The following is a 12,408-nucleotide window of genomic DNA, read 5'->3' on the forward strand; positions in this document are numbered from 1 at the left end:
CCCAGGTCAATCAGAGACGTGGACACCCTGGAGATGGCGGCCGAGATTTTCAGGGAAGCCATCAAATCTACTTATGAAAGTAATTGTCGGCCTTCAAGATTCCGAAAAGCTAAGGAGCACGCTGGTGAAACGCGAAACTCGAAAAATTTCGCTGGGAAACCAGAGAGAGTTTCAGGCGTGCTAGTACAGGCAAAACGAAGGAACTATGGACCTCATTTACGACGATGAGGGATAAATATAGGGGTGGAATACGTAAGGCGAAGCATGAAAACTGGACCAACTTTTGTACTGACATCGAGAAAGGAACAGAGGCGGCTAAACTCGATAAGGTGCTTTCTCGAAATCCGGAAGCTATTCTTGAGACTCTGAAATTTCTCGGCGGGGTATACTCAGAGTCTGACCTCTCTCTATAGAGGTGATCAGGACGGCTATGATCGCACACGGTGTGCCTATTGCAGTCGTGGAATGCACCTGCCACATGTTGGCCAATAGGAGTAAGCACTAAGAATAGTAGATTCATCGTGTAAGAAGACTGGATTAGCAGTCAATCCGAGTAAAACGAATGCAACTGTATTTATCAGAAGGTATAAGTGGGGAACAACGAGTACCTTGAAACTGTCAGGACAACAAGTGGAAATCAAAGAATGTGCCAAATATCTAGAAGACATTCTGAAAAAGAAGCTGTCATGGAACGGTCATCTGGAAAACAAGTGCAAGAAGCCGGTAGCGACTCTTTGACTCTGTAGGAGAGGCACAGGGAAAAGTTGGGACTTGAAACCGGAGAGGCATCACTGGTGCCTCGAAGTCGACTTCCACGATGAGAATGGGGGTACTAATATGATTTGAGCCCCTCCATTTCACCATCAAGGCCGTGGCCTCAGGGCTCAGGGATAAAATGTTGACTCGTCGCTACCTCTTCGACAAGAAGTATCGAGTTAACCTATCCACGAAAGAGGAATGGGTTAACGCCGAGTCACACATCCCCAGTGATGGAGACAACTGGTTTACTGATGGCTACAGGAATAAAGAGAACGCAGGAGTAGGTGTGTATCGGAGAAGGAATGGAATGGGCTTCAAAACTGCGATGGGGTCCCACGGCACATTTCTATAATTTGAGATTATGGCCATGCTTGAGTGTGCCTATAAGGCAAAGGAGTATGGGAATAAAAGAAACATTCTTATCTGCTCATTCAGTAGGGCTGCTATAATGGTCCTGAATGGAACAACGACCATGCCGTTACCAGTGTGGGAGTGCTTTGTGGCACTGCATAATTTAGCGACAGAAAACCGAGTCACTCTACTTTTGATCCCTGGACACAGCGGCATCAAGGGCAATGAGATATTGGACAGGCTAGCAAAGGTAGCAGAAAAACAAATTTTACTGGACCCGAGTCAGTTATAGGCATTTCCAGTAGGTTATTTACTGAAGATATTAACAGTTGGCTGACCGAGGAACATCAGAATGAGTGGGGTTTGGTCTCTGGCTGCAGACAGGTTATAACACTCTTGGGCTCAAAGCTAAACTTTCACCGAGGGTAAAAATTACTCAAGTTCGGGTGGAATGGAGTCAAGGTCCGAACAGAAACATTTATATGACATGGAAACCTCCGGAATTACAGACCTAAGATAGGGCTTGAAGAAAGCTCCCTCTGTCGCCTGTGGGGAAAGGATAATGAGACTTCTACTCATATCCTTTGTCACTGTCCTGAGACTGTGGGGAAACGTGTAACGCTCACAGGCAGTTACTGCATCAATAAGTCTGAAATATTAGCCAACAGCGTGGCTGCGATCCTCTCCATATGGAGAGGGCTATAGGGCCACGCTTAAGGCTTACAAGGGGACGTAATGGGATCATCTAAGCGTCAGGGGCTGTTACGGTCTCAACCCAGACACTTGAACTTCACTTTAGAGGTCTGGAGTTCAAACCCTGAGCCGGTACCTTTGTAAATTTTTCAATGTACTTTTACCGAGGTTCTGGTGGTTCGGAACCCACCTCAAGCTGTAGGTCACCCCATCGTCTACTTGACTGCAACCCAGCCCGTCAATGATGGGGTAAAAACCAGGCTTTGTCCAATATGTCTGGGAAATTGCTCTCATCAGATCACTTGATTGCATTATAAAAATGTGTCCGTGACTGATGATATATACCGGGACAGCCCCGTGCAAAATGATCAAATAAAAATCCAACTCTAACAAAAAATGCCTTCGGCATGTTGGGCAGTGTAAGCCTGTGACAACATTTTAACACAGAAATATTTTTAAAAATAATAATAAAAAAAAATAATAATTAATAATAATAGTAATTTTATAATAATAAACCACACGGATCGAAACGGATCATTACATCCGGGCCAATCGACCTGACATCGTGATGGGAGAAAAAAAGGTGGAAGAGTCTACATCATGGACATTGCTTGTCCGCTAAACCGAAATTTGCAGTCAACCTTTACAACCAAAATCCACAAGTATAGGGAGTTAAGGCATGAAGTAAAGACCATATGGAGGAATGTGAATCTTTATTTATTTATCCCATTGTGATTTCGGCTACAGGCAATGTGCACGCAAGATGCACTAAACATCTTGAACATTTAGGAGTCAGTAGGGTATTGACAGCAGCTTAGAAGGCGGTTTTATTAAACACCTGTCGCATGTTAAGAAACTTTCTTGATCATCAGGAAGCGAGCTACTAAAAACCCGTGGAGTGGCAGATGGTAGCTCTAAGAAAGCATCCAGAGGTGACTGTTGTCACCTCTAACGCTCGTGGCCGCTCGTAATTGTATACCTACAACATCATCGCAGGAGGTTTCAACCATCGTATTAAATTATTTGAATTAACTTATAACATTCTAATCTCATCAGTCACCTGACTCCGGGGTTCAATCCCTGAGCGGGTACCTCTGGAAAATTTTCAATATACCTTTACTGAGGTTCTGGCGGTTCGGAACCCACCTTAAGCTACAGGTCCCCCCATCGTGTACTTGACTGCAACCCAGTCCGTCAATGATGGGGGAAAGCCAGACTTTGTCCAATATGCCTGTGACATCATTTCAACACAAAAATGTTTTTAAAATTGACTTTCCTTATATCTTATTTAATTTTCTGTCAGACTCTCCCCCTTCAAACCGCGACGTCAAGGTGATATTATCACAATTGTGGTTCTGAAATTGAACAAATGATTAATTTTCATGATAAAGGAACTCTCAGTACACAAATCATTCATGTAGTTTTTAAACTGTTAAATGATCATCTTCCGTCAATCAATTTTGACGGTATAAAATTGACAAAAAATACCTATTTTGGAAATATTATAGCTCTTGAATTTGTTTAGCAATTATTTTGGTTCGGCAATCGCATTTATTAGTCGAAATGGAATACAAAATAAAGAGCTTTGTCGAATGAAGACATAATATTGGTCGATAATGTTGCGAAATTTAGCAAACGAACGACACCTCGACGAATTTAGTGTTATATGCGTAGAAAAATTTGAAAACCCGATAGTTGTTAATATAATTAAATCGACGTGAATTGACAATATAATGAATATATTGCTTTGACGAACTGCTGACGATTACTTGGTAGACCTCTTCTTGAACCAAGTAATCGTCAGCATTTCGTTCAGTCTGCCAGCTCTGGCCTCCCCTTTATGATCTCGTTTAGACTTTAATCAAATAATGGGGCAGCCAAGGCACTGAACTGCCAGTCTTCGTTTTGTCTCTGAGAGCTATCTCGCCCTTCTGCCCTGTGGGTTGGCTGGAATCGCCTCGGCCTTGAATGCGTTTTCTCTTAACAGGAACCTCCTCAGTCGGTTAGGTTAATCCTCAGCGTCGTAGAACTTCGCCTTTACCCTTCTCTTTATCTTTTCTTTGCCCTCTCCGATCAAGGAGCGGTGGTCGGCAGGGACCATCCAGTTGGGCCAGGTCGCGTAATTCAGTCCAGGTCAGTCGATGCTACCCTGATGTCGAATGCTGCAATCGGGGCATTCTGTCCAGTAAAGTGTTAAGTCGCGAGAGCAGCCCATGCACCTTCCTAAGGCCTGCTCATGCTCAATGCCATGCGGATAAATGCAATCCTTGGCGTCGAAACCGTCAGCACTAGCGATTCGTCAGAATCCCGGGCGGTAGGAAATTCTACAATCCTTAAAATGGTGCTCTCTAGATCTACGGTAAAGAAACTGCTGTTGTCCCCCAGGGTTTATAAGATGTGGGACACCTAACTCTTGAAGAACCTCCTCGTCTTCTGGATCTTGTCGAATGGTAGCGGCTGTGCGGCCACTTATGGCGCAAAAGTCCTTTTGGGCTGTCAGTCGACTTGCAATGTTTTTCCTCACTGGTAATTTTGCCCGGATGCCCGGCAGATGGCATTCTATTTCGACTTAGGTTCTCGGCGTGTAGCTGTGCGTGTAAAATTCTCGTGGGTTTTTATAACTTAATCTCCTTCGGAGGCAAGTTTCTGACTTAGCGGAGCAATCTTGCGACGTCCTTACTGGGTTTTGACTCTGTGGACGTCGAGGTAGCTCAGTTGAGGTCGGTTTTGTCACTCAAAAAACTGCAGGTCGATTCGTAGCCGGTGTCCAAGAACTTCTTTGCATCTTGGAGGATTTTGTGGAGCGACGGAGTTAAAGTATCAATGAACTCGCCATGCCTTGAAGAAACGGCGGCACCTTCGGCTTCGTCGTTGTTTATGTCAGCGTTGAACTCCCCAGACCTTATAAGCTGCAGCTCGGCCTCCATCTCCAGCCTGAGGTTCAACATTTTTTGTTCCGACTCGACCTGCTGTGTTCTCAATTCCAAGGTTCTTTGGAGACTTGCGCCGGGGAGAAGAGACCAGAACTATGTATGGAAGAGTTGGACATACTGACGAAATGGGATGGCGTCTCGGTATCCAGATTTGTAGAACGACGATGATTCGCCTGCCCGCTTCGAGCTGAAAACGTACATTACTTAGCGCGCAACGTTCGAAGTGGAATTTTTAAATCGAAAATGCTGTATTTCTCCACTATTTTATCAGTTTTATCTGTCAATTCTACCGAAACCGGTGCGTACACTCCATGAACCAAAGCTGGTCCTGCAAATAAATGTGCCAATCTCGAAAAATATGCCTCTGCCTTATTACCTAGCTTTTTATTAGGGTAATAGACCTCAGTTCTAACTTAGATCTCCTCCGATTCGATTATATCCCAATTGATCTTGGCTAAACACTCAATTTTCCTCATACGCGCGGTCCACTCGTCGATTGAGTCTTTGACGGTGGAGTTGTTAACGCGCTCGACCAGATTGCTTTTGCGATGACTTAAAGGGGTAGTGATATGCTTGACGTCTCTCGTCAGAAACAGGGCTCTGACCCATTTATTAATGTACTCTGTACCGTTATCCGTAATAATTAATTTCGGGATTCCCCAACGGTTGAAAACCGTATAACTGGGCGCAAGATGCTTGTAAGGGCCTGGTAGTCAGTTGTCCTTTTATAGGTCTTTCATTATATTTTACCTAAACTCAAATTTCGCAGTCTTCGACGAAACACTTAGAATCTTAAGTCATGCGTGGCCCATAATAATTTTGGCGGATTCTATTTAATATCTTGTCGCGTCGAAGATTTCCTGCTTGAGGAATATCATGGTTCTCGTGCAGGATAGTCATGGTATCATAAGGTTTAACTACCCTTTTCCATGGATTTTCGTCATCAATCAGAACCTATTCGTTGTCAGGAAGATATTAGAATAGCTCGTCGTCCTCGATCATCCATTCCGAAAATATATCGAGTTGACCTTTGACGATATTAAATTTCGTCTAATACCAATCCTGATCAGAAATCCTGTTCGAATGAATTCGTTCTTGGATTGTTTCTTTGATGACCTTTTTCCATCCATTCGAGTTTAATCAAAATGAAACATACGCGAGAGTGCATCAGGAGCCTCATTTGTGATTCCTCGTCGATTTTCGACTGTTATATCTTGTTGATAAAGGTAGCTTGCCCATCTAGCAAGGCAACCAATGGGATTCTTCAATCCATAAAGCCATTGCAATGCCTGATGATCGGTAACGACCTTGAACGGCATACCCTCCAAATAGCCCCTCAATTTTTCGATGGACCAAACCGCGGCAGGGCACTTTTTTAGTTGTTGTATAATACAACTCTGCGCCTCTCAGTGGTCGACTTCAAACTTCAATCAAGTTTTCAATTTCTGTTTCCGGATCCCTTTGCACCATAATCACACCTAAGCTAAAATCGAACCTAAGCCAAAATCGCTAGCATCGGTGTACAAAATCAAGGGTTGTCGAGGCATTGGAACATACAACCGAGGAGCTTCGATAAGAGCCTTCTTGATGTCAAACGACTTTTTTTCGGCATCATTCCATCTCCAAGGAACCTTTGGACTAGTCAATTTATTCAACGGACACTGAATTCCGGATAAATTTTTCAAATATTTATGCTATCAGTTCACAAGACCGTTGAAATGTCGTAATTGATTCCGATCCTTTGGGACTGGGAAGTCAATTATCGGCTAAAATTTCTCGTAATTAGGTCTCATGTTGAATTCGTCGACAAGGTACTCGATAAATTTGACCTGTTTACAGGTAAAGCTACACTTCTCGTGGTTCAAAATTAATCTAGTTTCCCTGAACTCCTCAAACAACAATGACTAAATGGCAATGTGATCATCCATATCCTGACGAAGAATAATCCAGTCCTCCAGGTACGCGAAAATCTGATCACATTATTTGTTTGATAATTTTTTCTCGGAAATAAATTCCTGATATCTTCTTTGTGAAAGATCCATCAATTGCTGAAACGTCGAAGGTGCTCCGGCTAGACCGTAAGGCATCCTATTCTACTCCAGCAGTAAACTTTCCCTCTATTGGAAATTCCGTATACTTTGGCTCTTTTCATCCATAGGGATTTGTCGAAAGCTTCACTCATATCAACGATCGAAATTATTTTGGCCTGATGGAGGTGAGAGGAGATAGATCTCATATTATGAAGAGAATATGCTGGCTTAATTTTTTTGTTGGTTAAGGGGTCGGTAGTTTCTGTTAAACCTGAGTCCGCCATTTGCTTTAGGGGAAACTACTGGCGGATATGCCCATTTGCTATTGCTCCACGAAACATAACCCTTTTCCAGTAGACGATCGACTTTTTCAGTGATTATTTTGCATATTATCTCGCTTCAACGTTACGGCTTTTGACGATAAGGCATTGTATCACTCAACTAAATCACGTGTTTCATTAAATGAGTCTCGCCAGTAGACTCTTTGTCGAATTGATCGAATTTGGAGTCCAGAAATTTTCTTAGATGTTCAGTTTCATCAATTGAGAGTGTTTGAAGCTCTCTTAGCGTCGTGGAACTATGTAATAGTGAGTAATGATGTTTGCTATCACTTGCGGCATAAGTTTGCGAGAATGGATCCACCAAAACCTTGAAGTTCTGCCAGAATTCCATTCCGAGAATTAAATCTCCTGAAAATTATTATTATTATTATTATTCAATGATTTGTTTTTTTTTGGACCTTAGGTCCATACAAATGAGTAACCATAAAAGATAAAAATATAGACAAAAAGTAATCATGTGCAACCAGATTAAGCAGTAGAAGAAAAAGAAGTAACTTACAAAAATTGCATAAGCGAAAAAATTGTATAATGTTATCAAGACAGTCACGTCTCCAGAATGAATGCTCTTATTTTTTTAATCATAATCAAAGCGCCAGAGATAATCAGAAAAGTTATTTAGATAAACATCCATATTTACAATGAGCGACGTAGAATCCAAGTCGAGCCACATTTTTTCCGAGTTACATAGAGTGAACATATTTTTTAGCTGGAGAACTCAGTTATACTTCGGGTTGCAAACAGGTTTTAAGGACATTGCATTCAATTTAAGAAAACATCTTTTAGGATACCTATCATCAGGTATACCCAACAACCTCGACAGTCTTCTCAGCGCTGACTTGAATACATCATAAGCTAACTGCAATCTACCTATCTTTAAGCGAAGAGCATAATTCGGTGTGTATGTTGGTAAGCCTGGTATTTTCTTAAAGAAAGAGGACTGTAATTTTCGACTGAATCAAAGTACCTTAATCCCCAGACTTCTATTGCGTAAAAAAAGAACACTAAGTGTGAGGCTACGGAAAAGGGTAATCATAGTTTTCTAGGCATTAGATTTAGATGCAAATAAAATTCTTGAAGCAGCACCCATAGCAATATTCGCAGCAGACATTCTTTTTATGAACTTTTTATAAAAAAGACCCGAGTCTGTTGTGTTGACATCGAGATAGACAAATTGGATCACAACAGATCACAACAGTGATCTATTAAAATTCCATGTATACCGTGAGTTCGTGAGTACTCTTATAGACGAAGTCAGACCCTCGCAAGTGCGAATAAAAAATCATAGCGTTATCATAGAGATTTTTTATAATTCGTACAAGGATAGACACATGGGTTCGAATTAAAGAAGTTAGGGTGTAAATATGATGAATACAATTTCTTTCAGGCCTCAGGCCGGCCTGATTTTCTTGGAGAATGTTTACCTCGTTGACCCACGCAGTCAATCTCGTCAGCAGGATCTGAGAAAAGATCTTTGTAATAGTAGTTATAAGGGCAATTCCCCGGCAATTATGAGGGTCAGATTTATCACCCTTTTTATACAACATAAATGCATGTATTTTGGCCCAGATAGCTGGGACTTTTTCCTCAGCCCAGATCCCGTTGAAGAGGCGCCCTAAGTACTCTACATTCTTAATCATCCCAAGCTTTCTTTCCTGGTGTGTGCCATTTAGGCTTTGCGAGTGGATTCAACTTATCGGCAATAGATGAGATTGTGAAAATTAAATTATTATTAAGTGTATTTATTTCGCCATTGGAGTACGCAGAGTTCTCAGAAATAGCCATTTCATGTATATAGTCATATTTGCGGATTTCGATCCAAAATATTTTATTGTACAACAAAAAAGAGTCTCTATGTACACTTGTGTTCATCTGTATCAAATACGAAATATCAACGCGAACCGGAAGATGATCGGATGACGTAGGCAATTGAAGCAATTCAAAATTCAAAATCAGGTCTATTGCGCCAATATTACACGCAAAAAGTTCGTTAACACGCATACCCTGAACTTCCTGACTTCAGAGTCCAGTGATCTTCGCTTATACACTAGGGCGGCCGACTCTAGCAGAACGTTGTGCATTACTTACAATAGCGGTGTGATCATTGATCCAAATAGGGGATTCTAAATTTTGCAAAATTAACCCATGTCTCGCGCAGGCAGATGATGCCCGAGCTGAGTACGGAATTTGCGATATCAGAAAAATTTTAAAGGCCGTGAGTATTCCAGAAAAAGATGCGAAGATTGCTGCCCTTAGGAGATTAAGATATTGGGACAGTCCGTTCTATTTTCATAATCGGGATTTAATAATAAAGCTACGGACGAATATTTATGTTGATACGCTCCTGACTCAAAAGTGGATAGCTAGATAGAGCTAAGGCATTTACATGGACATTTTTACTTATAATTTTTATAAAAATGGAATCAGAAAAGAACTCGTAATGTCTTTGCCCTTAATTTGCATGCTAAGACCTCGTTGTCTGAATGAAATTCAGGGGAATTAATAAAATAAAATGGATCTAGAAAAAATATAGAAGAGAATCAGAAAGTCAGTCTCCAAATTTAAATATAATAAAGTTGTACTTTCTCGTAACGACTTTGCACTTGGCGTAAATTTGAAGACCTCGTTGTGCGAAGAAAGTATAACCTCATTTATAAAAAGCCTAATTTGAACATAATAACATTGCACTTTCTCGCAACGACTTTGCACTTAACTTAATTGTTAAGACCTCGTTGTGCGAATAAAGTTTAGGCTTATTAACAAAATAAGCCAAATTTGAATAAAATAAAATTGTATTCTCTCGTAACGACCTTGCATCTATGCTACCTTATGCACCTATCTTGCTTTCATTTCAAAGGTTACAATATAAAAAGCAATGTTTAGGGCTAGTTTTAATATTCATTCATTATTGGAATCAATGTATTTTGTTGGTTGCAATTTACTGCAAAGGATAAAGTGAACGCAGCTTGAACGAATCTCTAGATAAAAATAAGTATCTTTGACACAAGTTTAAAATGCAACATTATTATTACCAAAAATTAATACAATTTTTGGTATATGTAAGATCACTTATTAAAATCAGTCACGTGCAGTAATAAAATGAAGAATATAAATAAACACAAAGTCAATTCCTGGTTAGCGAAAAGCAATAATGTTACAACTGGTACCCCGATGGGACACTCGAAGAAATTGAAGTAGAGAGGTTGCGTAAATGTTACTGTCAATCAAGCGCATTTGTTTTCGGGAGTAAAATAGAGAGCCATTAATCGCTTGAGTCCAGACGATGCAGAGGTGACCTATTGTATTCGTGTGAGCTCATTTAAATTTGCAGCAAGATTAAATTGTTAACATTATAAAGAATTTTTAAATTATTATCATCGAAATAAAATCGATAATAACTGTCTCATTTTCCTATTTAAATGCATCGGATGTTAAATCAAAACAAAATAAAAAATTACCGACGAAATACATTCGTTTTAAAATTAAATTTTTTAAATTGAATACTGAATACAATTTAATATCGTCAAAATAGGAGACGATAAAAATGACCATAAAGTAGGTTCAAAAAAAGGTAGTAGAAAAATTAAATTTTCTCAATCTATGATTGAGGAAATGAATAAAGAACATGTTCTTGAACATGAAAAAAAATTGAACATGGAAAAAATTAAGCCTCGTGAACTTGAGGTAGATACGGAAAAAAGAATTGGGTTTGTCATGTTCAATACATGAGAAAGCATAATGATCGATTTGGAAATAATTATTCTTCAGGACGGGCATATAATAATTATCCATGTCAGAATTGTTAAAATCGAGGAAATTTTAATCCAAACAACAGTGCTAATCAGAGGAATAATTCTTTCAACAATCAAAATCGATCAAACTTTGATTACCAAAATTCGCAAAATCGTGGTTCGTACCCAGATTTTAAAGTTCTAAAGGGCGTTATCTACGGCCAAATTCTTTTTAAAATAATTATAACTCCCGAGATTAAAACAATGGAAACACCTCTTCGCAAAATTATGTAAGTGGACGAGTAGAAGATATTATTTACAAGCGAAATCTTAATCTTGCAAATCAAGAAACCTCGACTAGAAATGCGAATGTTCGGTACCAAATAAAAAAAGATATTTATAATAATCAGCACAATACCCTGCCGCGAAGTAATATAACTAAAGAAACTAGAGATATAGAAGTCGCGGAAAATGTTAATGATCGCGAGGAATTTTATTCTAATCAGGGAAACGCACATGCCTCGAGTCAGTAGAAATTAAAACGATAGAGGCCAATCCGGGGCCAAAATATTTTAAAAAGCCTCTACTTTTAGATATAAGGGACGAACTACTAAAAAACGATGATAATACGGTAGATAAAGAATTAGATAAATGTCCGATATGAATTTTAAATTTAGAGCACATAGAAACAAACGCATTAATAGATACAGGTGGCGAAGTCACCTGTATTTCTGAGACTTTTTATGGAAACAATTATAATATTCTTAAATAATGCGAACTTTTACCAATTGTAGGAACCATAATTTTTGGTGCAACTGGAGGAAGACCTGTAAAATTAAAGCATCAAATTTATGCAAAATTCAAAATGGGCGACTGGAAAGGTTCTTACGTTTTTCTGATTGTTCCTGGACTTAACAAAGAATGTATTATTGGAGTGGACTTATTGGAAAGATTAAAAAGTGAAATAGATTTTGATGCTAATATTATTGAACTAAAAGATAAAAATAAATCCATTAAAATTAGCATTGTACTTGGAGCATTGTACTTTATTAAATGCATTACAAAAAGAGCGATTCTAGAATCGAATATCTCGATACAAAGATATAAGTTCTACAAAAGCGATTAGGATACCGATAAGCTGCATGTGTTGGTGTGTGGCTAAAATATGACGAAAAGCACTGTGAATTTTACTATTGCTTTTTCGCTTTTCGCACGGAGATTGGTTAAAATTCCCTTCACGACCCCCAGATATTTTATAAATTTAAGAAGGTTTGGAATAAGATGCGTCATGATAATTATAAAATATTGTGAAGTAGGGATAAATAAAAAATAAATAAATAAAAATACAGTAATACCTGTCTATGTGGGCCATTTTTTCAAGTTTGGAAATAAGAAAAAGTCACTGGGGGCTAAATATGGTGAATACGGTGGGTGTTCGACCAATTCAAATTTTAGTTCTTCAATTTTAGCCATTATGCGCGCCAAAAGAGCCTCAGAGGCGACCACTCTATTGCGTTTATTCTCAGCTGAGAGCAAACGCGGCACCCATCTTGCCGATAGCTTTTTCATGCCT

The 12,408-nt window shown here is 39.5% G+C and overlaps 1 protein-coding gene across 1 annotated transcript in view; it reads right to left on the reverse strand.

The window, feature by feature from the left end:
* Positions 1-6,214: 6,214 nt before the first annotated feature.
* The window catches only part of LOC117175637, a 7,116-nt gene continuing 922 nt past the window's right edge, over positions 6,215-12,408 (reverse strand). Inside the window, exons 3-6 of the mRNA XM_033365344.1 lie at positions 11,621-11,662; positions 8,529-8,564; positions 7,217-7,455; positions 6,215-6,397 (exon numbers count right to left, since the gene is read on the reverse strand). Coding sequence (XP_033221235.1) covers positions 6,215-6,397; positions 7,217-7,455; positions 8,529-8,564; positions 11,621-11,662 — 500 coding nt within the window. The remainder of the gene's footprint in view (positions 6,398-7,216; positions 7,456-8,528; positions 8,565-11,620; positions 11,663-12,408) is intronic.

This window comes from Belonocnema kinseyi, chromosome 6, assembly GCF_010883055.1.
Source record: "Belonocnema kinseyi isolate 2016_QV_RU_SX_M_011 chromosome 6, B_treatae_v1, whole genome shotgun sequence".
Lineage (NCBI taxonomy): Eukaryota > Metazoa > Arthropoda > Insecta > Hymenoptera > Cynipidae > Belonocnema > Belonocnema kinseyi.